Consider the following 27359-nt stretch of genomic DNA (forward strand, 5'->3'; position numbering starts at 1 on the left):
TATAAAAGACATGTCCACACACTCAATCAAACAGACTCCAACCTCTCCACAATGGCCAAGACCAGAGAGCTGTGTAAGGACATCAGGGATAAAATTGTAGACCTGCACAAGGCTGGGATGGGCTACAGGACAATAGGCAAGCAGCTTGGTGAGAAGGCAACAACTGTTGGCTCAATTATTAGAAAATGGAAGAAGTTCAAGATGACGGTCAATCACCCTCGGTCTGGGGCTCCATGCAAGATCTCACCTCGTGGGGCATCAACAATCATGAGAAAGGTGAGGGATCAGCCCAGAACTACACGGCAGGACCTGGTCAATGACCCGAAGAGAGCTGGGACCACAGTCTCAAAGAAAACCATTAGTAACACACTACGCCGTCATGGATTAAAATCCTGCAGCGCACGCAAGGCCCCCCTGCTCAAGCCAGCGCATGTCCAGGCCCGTCTGAAGTTTGCCAATGACTATCTGGATGATCCAGAGGAGGAATGGGAGAAGGTCATGTGGTCTGATGAGACAAAAATAGAGCTTTTTGGTCTAAACTCCACTCGCCGTGTTTGGAGGAAGAAGAAGGATGAGTACAACCCCAAGAACACCATCCCAACCATGAAGCATGGAGGTGGAAACATCATTCTTTGGGGATGCTTTTCTGCAAAGTGGACAGGACGACTGCACCGTATTGAGGGGAGGATGGATGGGGCCATGTATCGCGAGATCTTGGCCAACAACCTCCTTCCCTCAGTAAGAGCATTGAAGATGGGTCGTGGCTGGGTCTTCCAGCATGACAACGACCCGAAACACACAGCCAGGGCAACTAAGGAGTGGCTCCGTAAGAAGCATCTCAAGGTCCTGGAGTGGCCTAGCCAGTCTCCAGACCTGAACCCAATAGAAAATCTTTGGAGGGAGCTGAAAGTCCGTATTGCCCAGCGACAGCCTCGAAACCTGAAGGATCTGAAGAAGGTCTGTATGGAGGAGTGGGCCAAAATCCCTGCTGCAGTGTGTGCAAACCTGGTCAAGAACTGCAGAAAACGTATGATCTCTGTAATTGCAAACAAAGGTTTCTGTACCAAATATTAAGTTCTGCTTTTCTGATGTATCAAATACTTGTTCTCCCAAATGTATTTGCCATATATTTTCATTAATTCCCACGAAAAGTTTTCACTTCTGAATATTCCCCAACATGTGCAACCCTACATGTAAGTCTACACTGATGTGTGAGAAAAGAGCATAGCCCACTGTCATCTTATGTGCACACATTAACAGGATGACTCTCCAAAATGGGAACTTGGTTTTGGTCTATTTATAATGTTATTTGCTCTCCAAGGGTTGACCAGGCTTCTCAGTAGACAGACATTTTAAAAGGCGCTAGTAGGTCAGGAGGACTGACTGTGTGGAGTCATATGACCAACCATAGATACCTTCAGAGATGTAGGCAGACACCAGATGCTGCGGACCAATCAGAAAGTCCCGGTGCTACCCCCATTGCCTGGGGTTGGCTGATGCTGCACGGCAGAGCAGGGGCCAGCAGCACTCCATCCGCTGAGCAACTTGTCAATTATTGAGCTGAACAAAGTGCTAATGAGCTGTGTGACCTGGCTGGCTGTGTGTGAAGCTCCAATAGTAGTAGTAGTCAGAACTAGCCTCATTTACCAGATGCTGAAGCTTTACTAGAATTAGACCTATGAAGCCAAAGCATCCAGTACAGATAGAATTTAGATGAATATGAATACATTTTGTGAAAGGCTTATGCTCCTATGTGACAGTTATTATTTTGATGAACCAAGCAATCGTACATTGGCATTAGATTTGAGTATAATGACATGGAGCTACAATGGAATCCTATGGAAAAGTTAAGCAACGTTTTAGGTTTTTATCCCACTTTCACAAACTCTTTGTCAAAGACCAATGATACTGTGGGTCCCACCTGACCCAACAGAATAGCAAAACCGACCTGCAGTACATACTGTAGGCTCCCCAATCCAGTGGACAGTCACCTCTAAGTCCACTGGTCTGGATTTATTCTGCAGCCCCGAGGCTTCATCTGACCAGCCATGTTTAACCTACCCCTGCTCGATACCCGAGAGTGCTCGATCAACACTACCCCTGGTCTGTCTGACTGCCTGCCTCAGAGCTGCAGGGTGGGGAATGAGAGGAACGAACATGACAGTGTATCTCTAGGCATGCCCTATCAGCTTTTTCACCAATCCATTGTTTCAGTACTCCCAAAAATCAAGGGGTCAATCTCTAGTCTAGACTAGAGGGATGGCTCAAATGCAGTGATCACTCCTCCTGCCAGAGACATTTTGACTAGATTACACATGGAGCACTACAAGCAAAGATAATTTTGCATTTAGGCTATTTTATGGTCGATAATAATATCATCAGTGATCATTTGGAAAGATCCAATGGTATCTTACCATCCATTAAAATTTTGTATGATCACGTTTTTCAATAATCCCAGACATATGCTAATAACATCATGTAAAATACCAGACGGAGGTCTAAGCGCAATAGTTGGGTCTAGGTGACAACGGCTAACTAAGCAAATGCCTTGAACAGTGAATGGGAGACGTTACTGTCTGAAAATATGGGGTTATTCTATGTATGGACCCATATGGCATTTCAGTATTGAATGTGAATTAGGCTTAGTTCACTCCAAGAGAGAAATATTTGCCCTTGTATCATAACAGCAGCAGCAGAGTATTATGACAAAAAAGCACAGAGAAAATGTTAGCTCTATGGTCATACTTACTGCTGACTTTCATACTGCCAAATGCTGAGGGCTGCGGCACTGCTTTGCAGCTCTCTGCGAATGAGGTGGTTCTGGGCCGACCCGACATATTCCAATCCAAGATATCCCTGCTTCGTCTTCAGTCGAATCGTACTTTTTCCTGTTCTATTAGTCTTTGACTGTCCTCTGTAGAATGCGTTGTTTTTATAAATTTTAGAAGAAAATTGGTAGCAAATTCCACGATATAACGTTAGGTCTGCTTCTTCTTATATCGTTCTAACACGAGCTAGCCAGCCAGCTAACTAGCAAACTAATTTCGAACCGGTCAGCTGTGTCTGGGCTCGAGCTGTCGTCCAGCCACATTCAGCAATAATCTGTCATCCCTTTTATTTTGTATGTTCCTTTCACTTACCTAGGCTAACGTTATAAAGGCATTCTATAAAATAACGGCCTGAGCCAGGTGTCTCATAAATTGGGCCTCTCAAAGTTGCCAGTCCATTAAAAAACACAGCGGTAAAGAGGAATAGGCTGCCTACAATGGCATGAACGACAAGTCTGCTTACGTTGAATGATTCTCAAAATAAAACAATATCAGGTCCAATAGCTAATCTTCATATTCTTATTTTAACACTAAAAGATCCGACAGCACCAGCCATGGCGGCTCCCAGTCTCAGACCGACCAACATTCAAATCGGACACAAATGAACAAAATTCCCGATTTCAGGCCGAAAGAAACGCACCGACGTTTCTTTGACAACTTCGCCCCCATAAACACAGAAGCAATTGTCGATAGTCCCTGCTGGCTGACGACGACGTGAAAGACTATTCCAAATGTATTTTTTTGTTGAAAATAGTCATGCTACAGCTCCACTAAATGTGAAATTCTCGTTTGATTCCTTCTTTCTCTGTCTGCTAGTTCTCTTTGTCAGACTGCGACCAAAACAACGCAAATTACTTAAACCATTGAGTGGGTGAACCTCTTTCACGATTTCCATTAGATAGCCCAGCTACAAAGTCAAGTGCCTATATTGTAAAGGTTCATGAAAATAAAACATATATTTTTGGTCTTAATTTAAGGCCATGGTTAGGCATACAGTTATCAGTGGGGTTAGGATTAAAAACACATGTTAAGAAAAAACATTTTAGAAATGGGCAGGGTGTATGACTTTGTGGCTATGGTAACTAGGGACAAACCTCTACGGCCTCTACGCAAATCTTAACCTACGGGAATATCGAATAGTGCACGCTCAGGCAGACGCGAGGAGGTCACGTCGACCAATCCAAAGCGAATCCATACGAAATTTGTGTAGAGACCTCAAGCCCAATGAGCGCGTTGTCTTTAGTCTACTGCCGTTATTGTCAAGAAAAATAAAAGGTACTTCGACATAACCACATAATGGTGCAGTAACGTGTATTAATGGATGCCAAGGAAAGCCAGGCTTAGCAAAAGATTTGACAAATAAAACAATTGAAACATTCTCTTTCGTCTCTCTTTTACTAATTTTCCGTCAATTCGCAAGTGTCTTGATTCTCACAGGAGAAAGCATCCAAGCGAGCGAAACAGTGCCACTCTGTTTCAGTATGTGTAGCCTACGGAAAGTATTCAGACCCCTTGACTTTTTCCACATTTTGTTACCTTTACAGTTCTACAATTCATTCAATATTTTTTTCCCTCATCAATTTACACACAATAACCAATAATGACAAAGCAAAAATATTTTTGGGGACATTTTTGCTAATTTATTACAAATATATAGTGAAATATCACATTTACATAAGTATTCAGACCTTTTACTCAGTACTTTGTTGAAGCTTCTTTGGCAGCGATCACAGCATTGAGTCTTGGGTATGACGCTACATGCTTCTCAGCAGATCCTCTCATGCTCTGTCAGGTTGGATGGAGAGATGTTTGATCTGGTTCAAGTCCAGGCTCTGGCTGGGCCACTCAAGGACATTTAGAGACATGTCCCGAAGCCACTCCTGCATTGTCTTGGCTGTGTGCTTAGTGTCGCTGTCCTGTTGGAAGGTGAACCTTTGCCCCAGTGTGAGGTCCTGAGCACTCCGGAGCAGGTTTTCATCAAGGATCTGGCTGTACTTTGCTCCGTTCATCTTTGCCTCAATCCTGACTAGTCTCCCATTCCCTGCCGCTGAAAAACATCCTCATAGCATGATGCTGCCACCACCATGCTTCACCGTGGGGATGGTGCCAGGTTTCCTCCAGACGTGACGTTTCAAATTGAGGCCAAAGAGTTCAATCTTGGTTTCATCAGACCAGAGAATCTTGTTTCTCATGGTCTGAGAGTCTTTAGGTGTTTTTTGGCTAACTCCAAAAGGCATGTCATGTGTCTTTTACCGAGGAGTGGCTTCCATCTAGCCACTCTACCATAAAGGCCTGATTGGTGGAGTGCTGCAGAGATGGTTGTCCTTCTGGAAGGTTCTCCCATCTCTACAGAGGAACTCTAGAGCTCTGTCAGAGTGACCATCGAGTTCTTGGTCACCTCCCTGATCAAGGCCCTTCTCCCTGATTGCTCAGTTTGGCTGGGCGGCCAGCTCTAGGAAGAGTCTTGATGGTTCCAAACTTCTTCCATTTAAGAATGATGGAGTCCACTGTATTCTTGGGGACCTTCAATGCTGCAGACATTTTTTGGTACCCTTCGCCAGATCTGTGCCTCGACATAATCCTTTCTCGGAGCTCTAAGGACAATTTCTTCAACCTTATGGCTTGGTTTTTGCTCTGACATGCACTGTTTACTGCGGGACTTCATTTAGACAGGTGTGTGCCTATCAAAATCATGTGCAATCAATTGAATTTACCACAGGTAGACTCCAATCAAGTTGTAGAAACATCTCAAGGGATCATGTTTTAGGGAAGACCCAGATGCAGACAGTGTCGAAGTAACAACAGTTTATTACTAGAACAGGGGGCAGGCAAAACGACAGGTCAAGGGCAGGAAGAGATCAGTAATCCAGATCAGAGTCCAAAAGGTACAGAACGGCAGGCAGTCTCAGCGTCAGGGCAGGCAGATGTCAATAATCCAATGTGGTGGGACAAGGTACAGGACGACAGGCAAGCTTAGGGTCAGGGCAGGCAGAAAACAGGAACTAGAAACAGACAGAAGCAAAGGAGAAAACGCTGGTAGGCTTGAAGAACAAAACAAACTGGCAACAGACAAACAGAGAACACAGATATAAATACATAGGGGATAATGAGGGGAGATGGTAGACACCTGGTCTGGGGTGGAGACAAGCACAAAGACAGGTGAAACAGATCAGGGTGTGACACAAGGATGATCAATGGAAACAGGATGTACCTGAGCTCAATTTCGAGTCTCAAAGCAAAGGGTCTGAATACTTATGTAAATAAGGTATTTCTGTTTTTAGTTTTAATACATTTGAAAACATTTCAAAAAAAGATTTTTTACTTTTTCTTTATGGGTTATTGTGTGGAGATTGCTGAGGATGTTTTATTTATTTAGTCAAATTTAGAATAAGGCTGGAACGTAACAAAATGTGGAAAAAGTTATGGGGTCTGAATACTTTCCGAAGGCACTGTATCTGATGCTGTCTGGACCAAAAGAGTATGTTGCCGCCATAGCATCTGATTGATTGATGCCAGTAAGCATTTGGCCTCCCTTGATAAAATAATTAGCCAATCAGCGTTGAGCTGAGCTCAACTGTGGTTTGTCCTGGTGCAGCAAAACACCCCCGAGGGAGGCCAGTTTGGATTTGGCTTTACACCAATAAAATCGGCCATTTTCTAAGCCATAGATGGAGATGGGGAGTTGGACTTACGTAATTCTCTGCACAGGCCAATGATTATGACGGCGATTCTGATCTAACCATGAATTAATATGTTGTGCCACTGGCCTGAGACGATTGAAGTTCAATATGTAGCCTAGTTAACTAGTTAGCTAATTTAGCAGGTTCATTGTTGCCCATTCGAGAAAGTTAGGCTAGCAAGCGTTTTAGCTAGGCAGCCTATGACAAAAAAACTAAAAGTGTACTGTATGACAGACCCATAGACCATTTTGCCAACATGAAAGAGGAGGATTGAATTGGCGTTCAAGTAGGCTGTTTTTACTTGCGCGCACACACACAGAAAGAAATCAGTGCCATGGACAGCCACATGATATTTAGCTGAATTGATTGGACCAGTGGAGACCCGTCATTCAGGGCAGAGCACGACCTATTTAGATATAAACAATAAAGTAAAAAACGTGTCATTAATATGTCTCACATATCGCATATGTAAAACAACCCCCTCTTTATTTTGCTTTCTTGAGTAAGGCAGCTCCAAAATGCAGGTGTTTCAGCCTAACTCAGTGCTTTCTGTGGTGGTGGGGCAGCCAGCGGAAAATACGGAGCGTAGGGGTTGATAATGTTCTCTAGATGCGCCGTGATTGGCTCAGTGTTCTGTCACTCATGGGGACACTACGTCACAGCAAGACCCTTGGTTGCTGCCATAGACTTACATTAGAAGTGCCCATCCAAGAATACTCAAGGTCATTGGCCACAGATAAAATCACGTCAAATTGTGTTATATCTACCATAGCTTTGATTGTACTGATCATGTCAACATCATACTTTCAAAATCTTAGCTAGCAAGCTAGCAGTCATTATCATGCATCAAGTCGGCAATCTACTGGCAAATTGTTTTCAATCCTTGTCATATAAAGAGTAATTATACACTGCTCAAAAAAATAAAGGGAACACTTAAACAACACAATGTAACTCCAAGTCAATCACACTTCTGTGAAATCAAACTGTCCACTTAGGAAGCAACACTGATTGACAATACATTTCACATGCTGTTGTGCAAATGGAATAGACAAAAGGTGGAAATTATGGGCAATTAGCAAGACACCCCCAATAAAGGAGTGGTTCAGCAGGTGGTGACCACAGACCACTTCTCAGTTCCTATGCTTCCTGGCTGATGTTTTGGTCACTTTTGAATGCTGGCGGTGCTCTCACTCTAGTGGTAGCATGAGACGGAGTCTACAACCCACACAAGTGGTTCAGGTAGTGCAGTTCATCCAGGATGGCACATCAATGCGAGCTGTGGCAAAAAGGTTTGCTGTGTCTGTCAGCGTAGTGTCCAGAGCATGGAGGCGCTACCAGGAGACAGGCCAGTACATCAGGAGACGTGGAGGAGGCCGTAGGAGGGCAACAACCCAGCAGCAGGACCGCTACCTCCGCCTTTGTGCAAGGAGGTGCACTGCCAGCGCCCTGCAAAATGACCTCCAGCAGGCCACAAATGTGCATGTGTCTGCTCAAATGGTCAGAAACAGACTCCATGAGGGTGGTATGAGGGCCCGACGTCCACAGGTGGGGGTTGTGCTTACAGCCCAACACCGTGCAGGACGTTTGGCATTTGCCAGAGAACACCAAGATTGGCAAATTCGCCACTGGCGCCCTGTGCTCTTCACAGATGAAAGCAGGTTCACACTGAGCACATGAGCACATTTGACAGACGTGACAGAGTCTGGAGACGGCGTGGAGAACTTCTGCTGCCTGCAACATCCTCCAGCATGACCGGTTTGGCGATGGGTCAGTCATGGTGTGGGGTGGCATTTCTTTGTGGGGCCGGACAGCCCTCCATGTGCTCGCCAGAGGTAGCCTGACTGCCAATAGGTACCGAGATGAGATCCTCAGACCCCTTGTGAGACCATATGCTGACACATGCACATTTGTGGCCTGCTGGAGGTCATTTTGCAGGGCTCTGGCAGTGCACCTCCTTGCACAAAGGCGGAGGTAGCGGTCCTGCTGCTGGGTTGTTGCCCTCCTACGGCCTCCTCCACGTCTCCTGATGTACTGGCCTGTCTCCTGGTAGCGCCTCCATGCTCTGGACACTACGCTGACAGACACAGCAAACCTTTTTGCCACAGCTCGCATTGATGTGCCATCCTGGATGAACTGCACTACCTGAGCCACTTGTGTGGGTTGTAGACTCCGTTTCATGCTACCACTAGAGTGAGAGCACCGCCAGCATTCAAAAGTGACCAAAACATCAGCCAGGAAGCATAGGAACTGAGAAGTGGTCTGTGGTCACCACCTGCAGAATCACTCATTTTTTGGGGGTGTCTTGCTAATTGCCCATAATTTCCACGTTTTGTCTATTCCATTTGCACAACAGCATGTGAAATGTATTGTCAATCAGTGTTGCTTCCTAAGTGGACAGTTTGATTTCACAGAAGTGTGATTGACTTGGAGTTACATTGTGTTGTTTAAGTGTTCCCTTTATTTTTTTGAGCAGTGTATATAAAACGTATCAGGGTGCTCATCGGCCATTGGACATAAACATTACACAACAAGTTGGAAATCGCAAATGCAACAATTAGTGCTGAGGTGCAACTGCAGCCCCGGGTTCGATCCCAGGCTGTGTCACAGCCGGCTGTGACTGGGAAACCCATGAGGCGGCGCACAATTGGCCCAGCATCGTCCGGGTTAGGGGAGGGTTTGGCCGGCCGGGATGTCCTTGTCTCATCGTGCTCTAGACTCCTTGTGGCGGGCCGGGCGCCTACAAGCTGACTTCGGTCGTCAGTTCGACAGTGTTTCTTCCGACACAGTGGTGCAGCTGGCTTCCGGGTTAACCAAGCAGTGTATCAAGAAGCAGTGCGGCTTGGCTCTCGACCTTCACCAAGTCCGTAGGGGGGTTGCAGCGATGGGACAAGATCATAACTACCAAATGGATAACACAAAAATGGGGGTAACACCATGGACCAGAAAAGTTTCAATTTATTGGCATGTCAATCCAGCATGACTTCTGCCGCGTTATTAACAACTGGAAACTCGGAACTGGGAAATTTCAGATTCGGATAAAACTAGCCCTCGACTGGGAAAATACCGAAAATAATTTTGAATGGTCATCCAAGTCAGGATTTTGGGCCTCTTTCTAGGACCGCCACGCCACCTTCCTGTTCAAGTGACCACAGCACAACAAGGGGAGTCCAAAAATGTATTGTATGCTACTGCACAAATGAAGAAATATGCCAGGGAGATATGCATACTGTAGCCAAGAAAGTAATACCAAGTGTATGTTGTGTAGTAAGCTGTTAGTAGCCCATGTGTCTCACCCTAATAATTTGGTCCCTTTCCTCCCTCATTGCCTTTGCCTGTTTTAGAGAAATGTGATCATCGAATATTGTAAGAGATTTCATTATCTGCTTATATGCCCCTTTTATTTATCCTACGGTTCTGACTTGGTGAACAGGGAGAATACTGTAAAAACGGCCCATGTTCTGAATTCTGTTGCTGTACATGTCAAAAGTGCTGAACAAATAGTAATATTGACTACGTCCATCCTAGCATGCTCGTTAATGTCTTAATCAAAATTACAGATTGCCTCTTATCCGCTTATCTTTCCTTTATGCCATAGTTTGTACATCTCAATTATCAGTAGAAACCACGTTTGTTTAAAACTTCTTGTCAATATGGGGGCGCTGTTTTCACTTTGTAAAAATTTGTTCCCAAATTAAACTGCCTCATACTCAATTCTTGCTCGTACAATATGCATATTATTATTACTATTGGATAGAAAACACTCTCTAGTTTCTGAAACCGTTTGAATTATATCTGTGAGTAAAACAGAACTCAAGTTGGAGCAAACTTCCTGTCAGGAAGTGAGAAATCTGAAATCGGGCACTCTGTTCTAGGGTCAGTTTATTAATTTGCATGTATTCTATTGGTCGACATGCACTGCACACGCCTTCCCCTAGATGTCAGCAAGCAGTGAGAATTGGAATGGAGTTGCTAGGCAGATCTGAGGCCATATAAGGGCTCTTGGAACCGGGGGTGCACTCTTTTCAACGTTCGCCATGACGCGAGACAGACCTCAGGATGGCATTCTGGAAAGCTCTCGTTATAGGCCTTAGATATATCCGGCTCTGATTTTATTCGATATAGGTGTTAAAAACATCATAATGTAGTTATTTTAAACCGAGTTATATCAGTTTATATCAGTATATTGCGATTTTCGGAATTTTCTTAGTGCTGCGTTATAGTGAGTTGGACACGTCTTCGCCACATGGCTAATGTTTACTGCTAATTCCAAAGTTGAAGGCGACAATCTACAACCGAGCAACGATTCTTCTGGACAAAGGACAACTTGCCCAAGATTCTGATGGAAGCTCATCAAATAATAAGAACTATTTATGATGTTAATTCGTTGTTCTGTTGAAAAATGTAAAACTACTATTCCGCCATTAATTTCGGTGCGGTCTCGCTTTAACGCACGCTGTATGTTGTAGTAACGTTAATTTTAAAAATCTAACACAGCGGTTGCATAAGAACTAATGTATCTTTCAGTTGCTGTCCAACCTGTATTTTTTAGTCAAGTTAATGATTAGTTATTGATTAGATTAGGTGCCTCTCCCAAGATTTCTCCTGACATTTTCTTTGCAGCTTGGCTACTATTCTCATTGTATAACCACGATTTGTGCCGCTAAATATGCACATTTTCGAACAAACAATATATGTATTGTGTAATATGATGTTATAGGACTGTCATCTGATGAAGTTTTGAGAAGGTTAGTGAAAAATGTAATATCTTTTGCTGGTTTATTCGCTATCGCTAACGTGCATGAATCAATGCTGCTGTGTGATTGGCTATTGTAGTAAGCTAATATAATGCTAAATTGTGTTTTCGCTGTAAAACACTTAAAAATCTGAAACATTGGCTGAATTCACAAGATCTTTGTCTTTCATTTGCTGTATGCTGTGTATTTTTCATAAATGTTTTATGATGAGTATTTAGGTAATTCACGTTGCTCTCTGTAGTTATTCTAGTTGCTTTGGTGAGAGTTGTGATGGTGGCTGCAATGTAAAACTATGATTTATACCTGAAATATGCACATTTTTCAAACAAAACATATGCTATACAATAAATATGTTATCAGACTGTCATCTGATGAAGTTGTTTCTTGGTTAGTGACTATTTATATCTTTATTTGGTCGAATTTGTGATAGCTACCTATGCAGGAAAAAAATGGTGGGAAAAAAAGTTGTGTCTTTTGCTATGGTGGTTAGCTAATAGAAATACATATTGTGTCTTCCCTGTAAAACATTTTAAAAATCAGAAATGATGGCTGGATTCACAAGATGTGTATCTTTCATTTGGTGTCTTGGACTTGTGATTTCATGAACATTTTATTATATGATATCCCTGTGGCTTTAGGCTAGGCTATGCTAGTCAGCTTTTTTGATGGGGGGGATTTAAGCACGTCAGCCATATCAGCTATGTTTTTTTACAAGGCAGTAAATGAGGCTGATTTAACCGTTTCACTGCCAAACAAGGCTCTGCTGATAGCCAGGTGTAAAATGGTGCTGGAATAGCAAAGGCAGTGCTCCTGTTAACTTTGTGCTGAGTTGTAGTAACTCTCCGTGGTTCTAAATCTGTAGATGGTTGTAAAGTCTCAAACATGAACTTGCTTGACCATGCTCCAGGTGATATAACTGTTTGTTACATGCAATATTTGCTTTGTGGTCTTCATAGGACAGATGTTGCTCTCCGGTTTTTGGATAAAACAAACGTATGCGTGTAGTTGAATATACTCTGCCACTGTGTGACAGTTGTCTTTTTGTTGACACGTCTTTATTGTATATCACGGTGGCATGTGAATGAACGGGTTATAGAGAAAACAATGCAATTACCACAACATAGGTTGTAATATGGCTCTTTTACTGGCTTGGTTTATCTTCCTCAGTGATTATACCCACGCACCGCTACTGTAACGGTGCAACCAGGTAGGCTACGTGAAGGATGTAGACATGAAGGATGATGCTTCACCAGTGGAATGATGTTGCTGTACTACATCATTATTTAAATACCTTGTAGTCTGAAATATAATCCAGAAGTAAACTGTGTAGTTTATTTCCCTCACCCTGATTTATTCATTCAACCATTCAATGTCCATTCTGGTGTGAGTAGACCCTGAATAACTTTAGGTAAGCTTAGTATCCTTATGAGTTACAGGCAGGTTGATGGGTTACCTCTTTGCGCCCTCTTCAAGGATGACAGATGCGGGGCACGTTAAAGTTGAATGGAAAATCTTAAGGGAGAGAAATGTTCCTATCATTATGATACGGTTTATAATGGCATGGGACACAGGCTAGACCATTTATGGTGGCATTGTGCACTTGGGTACACTTGGGTACAGTTGAAGTTGGAAGTTTACATACACCTTAGCCAAATACAACTCAGTTTTCCACAATTCCTGACATTTCATCCTAGTAAACGTTCCCTGTTTTAGGTCAGTTAGGATCACCACTTTATTTTAAGAATGTGAAATGTCAGAATAATAGTAGAGAAAATTATTTATTTCAGATTTTATTTCTTTCATCACATTCCCAGTGGGTCAGAAGTTTACATACACTCAATTAGTATTTGGAACCATTGCCTTTAAATTGTTTAACTTGGGTCAAATGTTTCGGGTAGACTTCCACAAGCTTCCCACAATCAGTTGGGTGAATTTTGGCCCATTCCTCCTGGCTGAGCTGGTGTAACAGTCAGGTTTGTTGGCCTCCTTGCTCATACACGCTTTTTCAGTTCTGAACACACATTTTCTATAGGATTGAGGTTAGGGCTTTGTGATGGCCACTCCAATACCTTGACTTTGTTGTCCTTAAGCCATTTTACCACAATTTTGGAAGTATGCTTGGGGTTATTGTCCGTTTGGAAGACCCATTTGCGACCAAGCTTTTACTTCCTGACTGATGTCTTCAGATGTTGCTTTAATATATCCACCTAATTTTCCTTCCCTCATGATGCCATCTATTTTGTGAAGTGCACCTGTCCCTCCTGCAGCAAAGCACCCCCACAGCATGATGCTGCCACCCCTGTGCTTCACGGTTGGGATGGTGTTCATTGGCTTACAAGCCTCCCCCTTTTTCCTCCAAACATAACGATGGCCATTATGGCCAAACGGTTCTATTTTTGTTTCATCAGACCAGAGGACATTTCTTTAAAAAGTACAATCTTTGTACCCATGTGCAGTTGCAAACCATAGTCTGGCTTTTTTTATGGCGGTTTTGGAGCAGTGGCTTCTTCCTTGCTGAGTGGCCTTTCAGGTTATGTCAATATAGGAATCGTTTTACTGTGGATATAGATACTTTTGTACCTGTTTCCTTCAGCATCTTCACAAGGTCCTTTGCTGTTGTTCTGGGATTGATTTGCACTTTACGCAACAAAGCACGTTCATCTCTAGAAGACAGAACACGTCTCCTTCCTGGGCAGTATGACGGCTGTGGAGGTATACAATTTTCTTTCTGTGGTCTTGGCTGATTTCTTTTGAAATCTTTTTTATTTCTTATGACGGCTGCGTGGTCCCATGGTGGTTTCTTTTGATTTTCCCATGATGTCAAACAAAGAGGCACTGAATTTGAAAGTAGGCATTGAAATACATCTACAGGTACACCTCCAATTGACTCAAATGATGTCAATTAGCCTATTAGAAGCTTCTTAAGCCATGACATAATTTTCTGGAATTTTCCAAGCTGTTTAAAGGCACAGTCAACTTAGCATATGTAAACTTCTGACCGACTGTAATTGTGATACAGTGAATTATAAGTAAAATAAACTGTCTGTAAACAATTGTTGGAAAAATTACTTGTGTCATGCACAAAGTAGATGTCCTTGCCGACTTGTCAAAACTATAGTTTGTTAACAAGAAATTTGTGGTGGTTGAAAAATGAGTTTTAATGACTCCAACCTAAGTGTATGTAAACTTCAACTGTATATTAGTGTTCAACGGGACAGTGCATTTTGAGACAGAAGATTAATTGATGCTCCAAGACACACTATTTCAAGAAAGTGCTCAATAAGTGGTAGATTTGCTTTATTTTAGTTGCTGGCTTGCCGAGAGACTATTGTGTGGCCAGGTGTTGCAGATGCAGATGCAGATAAGTTTGAGTGAGGAGGCTCCTCTGCACAGTAACTAGGTGCTTGGCACCGTGTGTGTAGGCAATTGAGTGGGATTCCTGCTGAGTCATTTTATGAAACCAGGGCAGCAACGAGTTCCAACTGGGAGTACTTCAAAATCCACAGAGGGAAACTCCGCCAAGAGTTTTATAGCCTAAGAAAATCATGGGTGTGAACCTGCTTTTAAGTGGTGCTGATTAGGCCTACTCTATATCTGCACTTGGGAGGACTGCTTTGAAACCAAACAAGTCATTATACTCATTGCTGCAGTAAAGTCAGGCCTGCTCGGTCTACTCATTATAGTGTTGAAGTGTTTTTAGTCCATTTACAGAGCTTCTGAAGCGTCGCCCACTGGGCGCAGACGTCAATTCAACGTCTTTTCAACATAATTTCATTGAAATGACGCGGCACACCAGTGTGTGCCCAGTGGGAGGTGTTGTGTAGTGAAACAACTAGGCTTTACATAGACAGGCCTTGGCATTCATGCAGTGGCAGGACCTGAGGAATACTTTCCCAGCATGCCATGCAGACTCTTTGTGAGGCTGTTCAATACTGTCAAAGCTGTAGTCGCTACCAGGGGCGGGAATTTGATTATCTTTTTTAATTATTTGTATCCAGTCGGATAAACACTTCAAACAGCCTACCCGACCGCCCGGAGGCGTCTACCTGGTCCTAATGTGCACCGTTACCTCGTTTTGTATCACAATCCAATTATAAAACTGGGGTGGACAGAAATGCAATTTCAGAATGTGGGGGGCGGGACATGTCCCCAGTGAAAGTTGTGCCCTTGGTTGCTAACAGTCCTTTCTTCTGCAATGTTTGTGTGCTCCTCTCATTCCTCTTCCCCTGTGTCTGTGTGTATCTTGTCAGAGAATACGAATGATATATTTTGGGGAAACGCATAACAAAGCACCTTAATGACAGGGTCTTTTCACAGAGTTACACAGCTCATTTACCATTGGCTCATGCACAAGGACAAGAGTAAGAACCCTAGTCAACACCAGGTACATTCTTTTTCAGGTGCTATGATCTTTTTTCTCTCTTGATTGATCCACAAAGACTGGAGGACATGTGCTGGAAACATGGCTCTTCTTGACACTGCACGTGGAGATGTAGTTTTTCGTTAAACAATACGAGCAACCTCCTCTTCTTGCAGCCCACAAGAAGATCAAACCATTGACAGTGAAAGGGTCTGGATCTAACAACACATGTGCTAAGATTGAGCTGCAAATTTACAGTGTTGGTGTCATGACTCATTTACACCACAAGAGGGCATTGTTTACTCAGATTTCCATTCACAGAGGTTCTGAATACAACATAGAAGAGTAAACGTGATAGGCTACTACAGTTCTGGGAATTAAAATGTTACTTAGACAGGACAGCAATATGGTCCAATTCAAGCACCTATCAATATATCACAAGTTGTAATCCCTCTGATCTGGCGGACTCACTAAACACATACTGCATTTGTAATTTATGTCTGAGTTTTGGAGTGTGCCAGTCTGTCCTTAAAGGAAAAAAAATAAATTTTGCTGTCTGGTTTGCTTAATATAAGGAACTTCATATGCAGTATAGCATTTACTTTTTTATTTTGAAGTATGGCAATTGAGTACTTTTTTCCACCACTGTACATAAGTACATTTAAAACCATATACTTTTAGACTTTTACTCAAGTAGTATTTTACTGGGTGACTTGTACTTTTACTTGAGTCATTTTTTATTATGGTACAGTATCTTTACTTTTACTCAATTATGACAATTAAGTACTTTTTCCACCACTGATTTTACACATGAAGTTTAAAATGTCACGTTATAACATGTCTCACACACTGCAGTCAGCACGTTCCCATAACTGCAGTTCTGCACGTTCGTAGTGCTGTCTTATCTATAGACACATAGATAATGGAGAGAAGATGACCTCAAAAAAATTTATGAGCTATACCATCTTCAACCATCTTCCCATGCAGCTGCCTCCCAGTTGAACACGACTGAAAAAAGTGCCCAGGTAGATGTACCGTACTTCAGCCCAGACACAAATGTGACAGTATTGCTACGGAATGCATAATTGAAGCAATTCAACTCCATAATGAGATAACACTTTCCCGATATCAGAATTCTACAGTTACAGGAATTGATTAACATTAATGGCGAGAGCCTTCCATGGATAGTTTAACAAAAGAAGCAAGGTTTTATTTTCTATCTTTTTTTTATCTCAAAATAATTATCCAGACCATGTACAGCATTATATCCAAATCACAATAGAAATCCTATACAATTGTCTTTAGACTTCCCTTTGCCAGCTGACTCTTCTATCCTCACCCCTTTGAATTAGAATACACTGGGAATTATTTCACTCACCTATATCTCAATATAGACGTGTCATCATACAACTGGTACTGCCACTTCAGTTCTGTAGGGTTGAAGAGCGCAAGCCAGGCACAGAGAAATGCGGGATTTTTGCAAGCGCATTCAGAGCAATCTATTTATCTGCAGGATTACTTGACCATCTAATTAAGAGCCGTTTAAGAACACGTAAAAGGGATGGCCATGGTACAAGATTAGGAATGCTTCATTTTTTGTTGCCATCTTACATGTTTCATCAACAATATGGAAGACAAAATAACTTTTGTACAGTTGAAGTCGGAAGTTTACATACATCTTAGCCAAAGACATTTAAACTCAGCTTCACAATTTCTGACATTTAATCCTAGTAAAAAGTCCCTGTCTTAGGTCAGTTAGGATCACCACTTTATTTTAGAATGTGAAATGTCAGAATAATAGTAGAGAGAATGATTTATTTAAGCTTTTATTCTACATAAACTCAATTAGTATTTGGAACCATTGCCTTTAAATTGTTTAACTTGGGTCAAACGTTTCGGGTAGCCTTCCACAAGCTTCACACAATCAGTTGGGTGAATTTTGGCCCATTCCTCCTGACAGAGCTGGTGTAACTGAGTCAGGTTTGTAGGCCTCCTTGCTCGCATAAGCTTTTTCAGTTCTGCCCACAAATTTTCTATAGGATTGAGGTCAGGGCTTCGTGATGGCCACTCCAATACCTTCACTTTGTTGTCCTTAAGCCATTTTACCACAACTTTGGAAGTATGCTTGGGGTCATTGTCCATTTGGAAGACCCATTTGCGACCAAGCTTTAACTTCCTGACTGATGTCTTGAGATGTTGCTTCAATATATCCACATAATTTCCTTGCCACATGATGTCATCTATTTTGTGAAGTGCACCTGTCCCTCCTGCAGCAAAGGACTCCCACAACATGATGCTGCCACCCCCGTGCTTCACGGTTGGGATGGTGTTCTTCGGCTTGCAAGCATCCCTATTTCCTCCAAATATAACAATGGTCATTATGGCCAAACAGTTGTATTTTTGTTTCATCAGACCAGAGGACTTTTCTCAAAAGTACGATCTTTGTCTCCATGTGCAGTTGCAAACTGTAGTCTGGCTTTTTTATGGCGGTTTTGGAGCAGTGGCTTCTTCCTTGCTGAGTAGCCTTTCGTGTTATGTCAATATAGGACTAATTTTACTGTGGATATAGATATGTTTGTACCTGTTTCCTTCAGCATCTTCACAAGGTCCTTTGCTGTTGTTCTGGGATTGATTTGCACTTTTCGCACCAAAGTACGTTCATCTCTTGTGGACAGAATGCGTCTCCTTCCTGAGCAGTATGACGGCTGTGTGGTCCCATGGTGTTTATACTTGCGTACTATTGTTTGTACAGATGAACGTGGTACCTTCAGGCATTTGGAAATTGCTCCCAAGGATGAACCAGACTTGTGGAGGTCTACAATTTTTTTCTGCGGTCTTGGCTGATTTCGTTTGATTTTCCCATGTTATCAAGCAAAGAGGCACTGCGTTTAATGGTAGGCCTTGAAATACATCCACAGGTACACCTCCAATTGACTCAAATTATGTCAATTAGCCTATCAGAAGCTTCTAAAGCCATGACATAATTTTCTGGAATTTCCCAAGCTGTTTAAAGGCACAATCAACTTAGTGTGTGTAAACTTCTGACCCACTGGAATTGTGATACAGTGAACATGGGAAACTCGGGAACATGGGAAACAAAATTTTTTTTTTTTAAACACGCCGAGAACCATCCCTGCTCCTTCAGCACCTCTCATTGTCTGGTGCCATAGTCATAGTCATGTAACGAACTTTGTCGGGAGAAGGAGAAGAGAACCAAGGTGCAGCGTGGTACCTATCCATAATACTTTTAATAAAGAATGAACACGCGAACAAAAACAACAAAACGACTAACGAACAGTTCTGAAAGGTGCAACAAACACTAAACAGAAAATAACCACCCACAAACACAGGTGGGAACAGGCGACCTAAGTATGGTTCTCAATCAGAGACAACGATAGACAGCTGCCTCTGATTGGGAACCATACCAGGCCAAACGCATAGAAATACAAAAACAAGGACAACATAGAACACCAGACATAGAATGACCACCCAAACTCACGCCCTGACCAACCAAAACAGAGACATAAAAAGGATCTCTACGGTCAGGGTGTGACATTATAAGTCAAATAATCTGTCTGTAAACAATTGTTGGAAATATTACTTGTGTCATGCCCAAAGTCCTAACCGTCTTGCCAAAACTATAGTTGGTTAACAATACATGTGTGCAGTGGTTGAAACACGAGTTTTAATGACTCCAACCTAAGTGTATGTAAACGTCCGACTTCAACTGTATTTGTCGGTTCTGGAATACAGTCATGTATCCATCACGACTGTTCTGCCGACGTAATCATCCGATGTGGTTTCAACAGGCTTTTCCGTTGTGTTGTCGCGAAGACCCATCTGCTATCCCCGGCCCGCTAGCTGTTTAAACGCCGTGTCTCCCGCTCGCCTAGTATCGACTACCGAACGGCTCCCTAACTCACCTATTGCTGCTCATTGGACCATATGATCACTCGGCTACACAACTGATGCTTGCTGAACTGTTCATTAACACTGTACCTCTTTTTATTTATCTGTTGGCCCCAGCCTTGAACTCAGGTCCTGTATGTACCTAACTGTGCCCATTCATCGCCATTTACCTGTTGTTGTCTTAGTTCCCCCGACCAATACCTGTGATTGCTTTATGCCTCTCTCTAATGTCAATATGCCTTGTCTACTGCTGTTTCGGATTGTTTTTATTGTTTTATTTCACTGTAGAGCCCCCAGTCCTGCTCAACATGCCTTAGCTTTTTTGTACCACCCCCCACGCATGCGGTAACCTCACCTGGCTTAACTGGTGCCCCGAGAGACGCAACCTCTCTCAACGTCACTCAATGCCTAGCTTTACCTCCACTGTACTCACATCCTACCATACCCTTGTCTGCACACAACGCACTAGACGACCAGTTCTTATAGCCTTTAGCCGTACCCTTATCCTACTCCTCCTTTGTTCCTCTGGTGATGTAAAGGTTAACCCAGGCCCTGTAGCCCCAGTACTACACCTATTCCCCAGGCGCTCTCATTTGTTGACTTCTGTAACCGTAAAAGGCTTGGTTTCATGCATGTTAACATCAGAAGCCTCCTCCCTAAGTTTGTTTTATTCACTGCTTTAGCACACTCCCCCAACCCTGATGTCCTAGCCATGTCTGAATACTGGCTTAGGAAAGCCACCAAAATTCGGAAATTACCATCCCCCAACATTTTCCGTCAAGATAGCACTGCCAAAGGGGGCGGAGATGCAAACTACTGCAGAGATAGCCTGCTGTCACGTTCCTGACCTATTTCTGTTAGTTTGTTGTATGTGTTAGTTGGTCAGGACGTGAGTTTGGGTGGGCATTCTATGTTTTCTGTTTCTATGCTGATTTTGGGTTGCCTGGTATGGCTCTTAATTAGAGGCAGGTGTTTGGCGTTCCTCTAATTAAGAGTCATATTTAGGTAGGTTGTCTCACAGTGTTCGTTGTGGGTGGTTGTCTCCTGTGTCAGTGTTTGTCGCACCATACGGGACTGTTTCGGTTTGTTTGTTCATCGTCATTTATGTGTAGGCTTTTTTTCCCTGTTCGTGCGTTCTCGTGTGTTCTGTGAGTCCGTTGTCCAGATCTGTCTACACCGTTTGTTGTTTTGTTAGTTTAGTCAAGTTCGTGTTTTTTTTCGTCTTGTTTTCTTTAATAAATTATGTCTTCAACATCCGCTGCATCTTGGTTCCCTCACTACTCCTCCTTTTCGGTTGAAGAGAAGGAGGACCGCCGTTACAGAACCACCCACCTATCCAGAACCAAGCGGCGTGAGTTCGAGCAGGAATATCCACAGGAAATGGATTTGGGAGGATGAGCTGGATGGTAAAGGACACTGGGCTCACATTGGGGAATATCGCCGCGCTCGTGAGGAGATGGAGGCAGCGAGAGCCCAAGAGCGGTGGTATGAGGAGGCAGCAAGGAGACGTGGCTGGAAGCCCGAGAGGAGACCCCAAAAATGTCTTGGGGGGGGGGGGGGGCTAAGAGGTAGTGGGCCAAGGGCAGGTAGGAGACCTGCACCCACTTCCCAGGCTTACCGTGGAGAGCGGGAGTACGGGCAGGCGCCGTGTTACGCAGTAGAGTGCACGGTGTCTCCTGTACAAGTGCATAGGCCAGTGCGGGTTATTCCACCTCCCCGCACTGGTAGGGCTAGATTGGGCATTGAGCCAGGTGTCATGAGGCCGGCTCAACGCGTCTGGTCTCCAGTGCGTCTCCTCGGGCCGGCTTACATGGCACCAGCCTTACGCATGGTGTCCCCGGTTCGCCTACATAGCCCGGTGCGGGTTATTCCACCTCCCCGCACTGGTCGGGCGACGGGGAGCATTCAACCAGGTAAGGTTGGGCAGGCTCGGTGCTCAAGGGAGCCAGTACGCCTTCACGGTCCGGTATTTCCGGCACTACCTTCCCGCCCCAGCCCAGTACCACCAGTGCCTACACTACGCACCAGGCTTCCAGTGCGTTTTCAGAGCCCTGTTCCTCCTCCACGCACTCTCCCTATGGTGCGTGTCTCCAGCCCAGTGCCTCCAGTTTCGGCACCGCGCACTAAGCCACATGTGCGTCTCCTAAGTCCTGTGCACACTGTTGTTTCTCCCCGCACTCGTCCTGAGGTGCGTGCCCTCAGTCCGGTACCACGCACCAGGCATATAGTGCGCTTCGAGAGGTCAGTGTGCCCTGTCCCTGCTCCCCGCACTAGGCTTGAAGTGCGTGTCCCCAGTCAGGTGCCTCCAGTTCCGGCACCACGCACCAAGCCTACAGTGCGTCTCAGCCGGCCAGAGTCTGCCGTCTGCCCAACGGCGCATGAACTGCCTGTCTGCCATGAGCCTGCAAAGCTGCCCGTCGGCCATAAGCCTACAGAGCCTTCCGCCAGACAGGAGCAGCCAGAGCCTTCCGCCAGACAGGAGCAGTCTGAGCCATCCGTCTCCCGCAGCGCCATCTGAGCCATCCGTCTCCGCAGCGCCATCTGAGCCATCCGTCTCCCCAGCGCCGTCTGAGCCATCCGTCTCCCCAGCACCGTCTGAGCCATCCGTCTCCCCAGCGCCGTCTGAGCCATCCGTCTGTCCCGAGCCATTAGAGCCGCCCGTCTGTCCCGAGCCGTCAGAGCCGATAGTCAGTCAGGAGCCGCTAGAGCCAGTCGTCAGTCAGGATCTGCCAGAGCCGCCAACCAGACAGGATCTGCCAGAGCCGCCAACCAGACAGGATCTGCCAGAGCCGCCAACCAGACAGGATCTGCCAGAGCCGCCAACCAGACAGGATCTGCCAGAGCCGTCAGTGAGCCATGAGCGTCCAGAGCCGTCAGCCAGCCATGAGCGTCCAGAGCCGTCAGCCAGCCATGAGCGTCCAGAGCCGTCGGCCAGCCATGAGCGTCCAGAGCCGTCGGCCAGCCATGAGCGTCCAGAGCCGTCAGCCAGCCATGAGCGTCCAGAGCCGTCAGCCAGCCATGAGCGTCCAGAGCCGTCAGCCAGTCATGAGCTGTCCCTTAGCCCAGAGCGGCTATTTATTCAGAACTGCCCCTCAGTCCAGAGCTGTCTCTCTGTCCGGAGCTGCCTTTCAGTCCGGAGTTGCCCCTCTATCCTGAGCTACCTCTCTATCCTGAGTTACCTTACTATCCTGATCTATCCCTCTGTCCTGAGCTATCCCTCTGTCCTGAGCTATCCCTCTGTCCCGGTGCTGCTCCTGGTGTCGATGTTACCAAAAGGATTTAGTGGGGGTAAGATGAGGGTGGGCATTCATAGGGGGAAATGGAAGCTGGGATTGACTATGGTGGGGTGGGGACCTCGCCCGGAGCCTGAGCCACCACCGTGGTCAGATGCCCACCCAGACCCTCCCCTAGACTTTGTGCTGGTGCGCCCGGAGTTCGCACCTTATGGGGGGGGTTATGTCACGTTCCTGACCTATTTCTGTTAGTTTGTTGTATGTGTTAGTTGGTCAGGACGTGAGTTTGGGTGCCCACCCAAATGTTTTCTGTTTCTATGTTGGTTTATGGGTTGCCTGGTATGGCTCTTAATTAGAGGCAGGTGTTTGGCGTTCCTCTAATTAAGAGTCATATTTAGGTAGGTTGTCTCACAGTGTTCGTTGTGGGTGGTTGTCTCCTGTGTCAGTGTTTGTCGCACCATACGGGACTGTTTCGGTTTGTTTGTTCATCGTTAATTTATGTGTAGGCTATTTTCCCTGTTCGTGCGTTATTCGTGTTCTGTGAGTCCGTCGTCCAGGTCTGTCTACACCGTTTGTTGTTTTGTTAGTTTATTAGTCAAGTTCGTGTTTTCGTGTTATTCTTTAATAAATTATGTCTTCAAACTCCGCTGCATTTTGGTTCCCTCACTACTCCTCCTTTTCGGTTGAGGAGGACCGCCGTTACACCTGCAGAGTTCTGTCATACTATCCAGGTCTGTGCCCAAACTGTTTGAGCTTCTACTTTTAAAAATCCACCTTTCCAGAAACAAGTATCTCACTGTTGCCGCTTGTTAAAGACCCCCCTCAGCCCCCATCTGTGCCTTGGACACCATATGTGAATCGATTGCCCCCATCTATCTTCAGACTTCGTTCTGTTAGGTGACCTAAACTGGGATATGCTTAACACCCTGGCCGTCCTACAATCTACGATAGATGCCCTCAATCTCACACAAATTATCAAGGAACCTACCAGGTAGAACCCTAAATCCGTAAACATGGGCACAATCATAGATATCATCCTGACCAACTTGCCCTCCAAATACACCTCTGCTGTCTTCAACCAGGATCTCAGCGATCACTGCCTCATTGCCTGCTTCCGTAATGGGTCCGCGGTCAAACGACCACCCCTCATCCCTGTCAAACGCTCCCTAAAATACTTCAGCGAGCAGGCCTTTCTAATCAAGCTGGCCCAGGTATCCTGGAAGGATATTGGCCTCATCCCGTCAGTGGAGGATGCCTGGTTGTTCTTTAAAAGTGCTTTCCTTACCTCATCTTAAATAAGCATGCCCCATTCAAAAAAATTGAACTAAGAGCGGATATAGCCCCTGGTTCACTCCTAACATGACTGCCCTTGACCAGCACAAAAACATCCTGTGGCGTACTGCATTAGCATCAAATAGCCCCCGCGATATACAGCTTTTCAGGGAAGTCAGGAACCAATATACACAGTCAGTTAGGAAGCAAAGGCTAGCTTATTCAAAAAGAAATATGCATCCTGTAGCACTAATTCTTGTAAAGTCTATGGAGAATAAGAGCACCTCCTCCCAGCTGCCCACTGCAATGAGGCTAGGAAACACTGTCACCACCGATAAATGTATGATAATCGAGAATTTCAATAAGCATTGTTCTACGGCTGGCCATGCTTTCCACCTAGCTACCCCTACCCCGGGCAACAGCTCTGCACCCCCCGCAGCAACTTGCCCAAGCCCCCCCCACACACCCGCTTCTCCTTCACCCAAATCCAGGTAGCTGATGTTCTGAAAGAGCTGCAAAATCTGGATGCCTACAAATTAGCTGGGCTAGACAATCTGGACCCTATCTTTCTAAAATGATCTGCCACAATTGTTGCAACCCCTATTACTAGCCTGTTCAACCTCTCTTTCGTATCATCTGAGATCCCTAAAGATTGGAAAGCTGCCGCGGGCATCCCCCTCTTCAAAAGGGGAGACACTCTAGACCCAAACTGTTACAGACCTATATCCATCCTGCCCTGCCTTTCTAAAATATTCGAAAGCCAAGTTAACAAACAGATCACCGACCATTTCGAATCCCACTGTACCTTCTCCACTATGCAATCTGGTTTCCGAGCTGGTCATGGGTGCACCTCAGCCATGTTCAAGGTCCTAAACGATATCATAACCACCATCGATAAAAGACAGTACTGTGCAGCCGTCTTCATCGACCTGGCCAAGGCTTTCGACTCTGTCAATCACTGCATTCTTATCGGCAGACTCAATAGCCTTGGTTTCTCAAATGACTGCCTCGCCTGGTTCACCAACTACTTCTCAGATAGAGCTCAGTGTGTCAAATCGGAGGGCCTGTTGTCCGGACCTTTGGCAGTCTCTATGGGTGTGCCACAGGGTTCAATTCTCAGGCCGACACTTTTCTCTGTATATATCAATGATGTCGCTCTTGCTGCTGCTGATTCTCTGATCCACCTCTACGCAGACGACACCATTCTGTATACATCTGGCAATTCTTTGGACACTGTGTTAACAAACCTCCAAACGAGCCTCAATGCCATACAACTCTCCTTCCGTGGCCTCCACCTGCTCTTAAATGCTAGTAAAACTAAATGCATGCTCTTCAACCGATCGCTACCCGCACCCGCCCGCCCGACTAGCATCACTACTCTGGACGGTTCTGACTTAGAATATGTGGACAACTACAAGTAAACTCTCCTTCCAGACTCACATTAAGCATCTCCAATCCAAAATTAAATCTAGAATCGGCTTCCTATTTTGCAAACAAAACCTCCTTTACTCATGCTGCCAAACATACCCTCGTCAAACTGACTATCCTACCGATCCTTGACTTCGGAAATGTCATTTACAAAATAGCCTCCAACACTCTATTCAGCAAATTGGATGTAGTCTATCACAGTGCCATCAGTTTTGTCACTAAAGCTCCATATACTACCCACCAATGCGACCTGTATGCTCTCGTTGGCTGGCCCTCGCTACATATCCGTTGCCAAACCCACTGGCTCCAGGTCATCTATAAGTCTTTGCTAGGTACAGCCCCAACTTATCTCAGCTCACTGGTCACCATAGCAACACCCACCCATAGCACAGGCTCCAGCAGGTATATTTCTCTGGTCATCCCCAAAGCCAACACCTTCTTTGGCCGCCTTTCCTTCCAGTTCTCTGCTGCCAATGACTGGAGCGAATTGCAAAAGTCACTGAAGCTGGAAACTTATATCTCCCTCACTAACTATAAACATCAGCTGTCAGAGCAGCTTACCAATAATTGCACCTGTACACAGCCCATCTGTAAATAGCCCACCCAACTACCTCATCCCCGTATAGTTAATTGTTTTGCTCTTTTGCACCCCAGTATCCCTACTTGCACATCATCATCTGCACATCTATCACTCCAGTGTTCATGCTAAATTGTAATTATTTTGCCACTATGGACTATTTATTGCCTCTCTACATTTGCACACACTGTATATAGATTTTTCTATTTTGTTATTGACTGTACGTTTGTTTATCCCATGTGTAACTCTGTGTTGTTGTTTTTGTCACACTGCTTTGCTTTATCTTGGCTTGGTCGCAGTTGTAAATGAGAACTTGTTCTCAACTGGCCTACGTGGTTAAGTAAAGGTGAAATAAAAAAATGTAATAAATAAAAATGTGAAAAGTAAGTACACTCTTTGGAAAGTGGTCATTTTTTTATTGTATTTTTTACGTATTTGGACACATGGATATTTGAGCTAAATTGCAACCAAATTCATTGATAAAGGTAACCCAATTTAACAAATAACACACAAAAACATTTACTTCGAAATTGTTATGCAATTAAAATAAACAAAAATAGAATTTCCTTCTGCAGAAATAATTTGGACCCCCACTGCCTTTACCATCACCTAAAATGGCTAAAATTAGGATCAGGTGCACCCAAACCGGTGACAATTATTAAGAAATCATTAGAGAGTACCTTGGGAGGGTCCAGCCTTCCGTAAAGATTAGAAACCTGGTTTGGTATTAAACACATGGGTGTGTGGTAACACATCATGCAAAGATCAAAATACCTATCCGAGGCCATCAGAAGAAAAGTTATTGATGCCCGTGAGTCTGGGAGGGGTTACAAATACATTTCCAAGCATTTCGAAGTACATCATTTCCCTGTCCGACGGATCATCTACAAATGGAGAAAATTCCAAACCACAGGCAATCTACTTAGGACAGGTCGTCCCACCAAATTCAGCCCAAGAGCTGACCGAAAGATGCTCATAGAAGTCAATAAGAACCCCAGGGTAACATCAAGGGATCTACATGCCACTCTTGCCACAATCAATTTTAAAGTGCATGAGTCAACTGTCAGAAAGAGACACAAACACAAACTTGGCCTACATGGGTGGTCAGGAAGGAAGAAGCCTCTGCTCTCAAAAAATAATATCAAGACAAGACTGACATTTGACAGACAACACCTGAGTAAAGACCAAGACTATTGGAACAATGTGCTCTGGACAGATGAGTCAAAGGTGGAGTTGTTTGGCCGCAATGCCAGACGCCATCTTTGCCGAAAAGAAACACTGCCTTTGAACAGAAGAACCTCATACCAACCGTAAAGCA

At 44.6% G+C, this 27359-nt stretch overlaps 1 protein-coding gene across 9 annotated transcripts in view; it reads right to left on the minus strand.

The window, feature by feature from the left end:
* LOC129840707 (glycogen synthase kinase-3 beta-like) overlaps positions 1 to 27359 on the minus strand; it is a 63428-nt gene that overhangs the window by 35123 nt on the left and 946 nt on the right. For 4 of the 9 annotated variants that reach the window (XM_055908810.1, XM_055908808.1, XM_055908807.1 and 1 more), the window contains exon 1: positions 2750 to 3685. The exons of the other annotated variants lie outside the window; for them this stretch is intronic. In XM_055908810.1, the coding sequence (XP_055764785.1) occupies positions 2750 to 2837 (88 nt within the window). In that variant the 5' untranslated portion in view covers positions 2838 to 3685. Of the gene's footprint in view, positions 1 to 2749; positions 3686 to 27359 lie in introns of those variants that run through there. 9 annotated transcript variants of the gene reach the window in all.

Source organism: Salvelinus fontinalis, chromosome 41, assembly GCF_029448725.1.
Source record: "Salvelinus fontinalis isolate EN_2023a chromosome 41, ASM2944872v1, whole genome shotgun sequence".
Lineage (NCBI taxonomy): Eukaryota > Metazoa > Chordata > Actinopteri > Salmoniformes > Salmonidae > Salvelinus > Salvelinus fontinalis.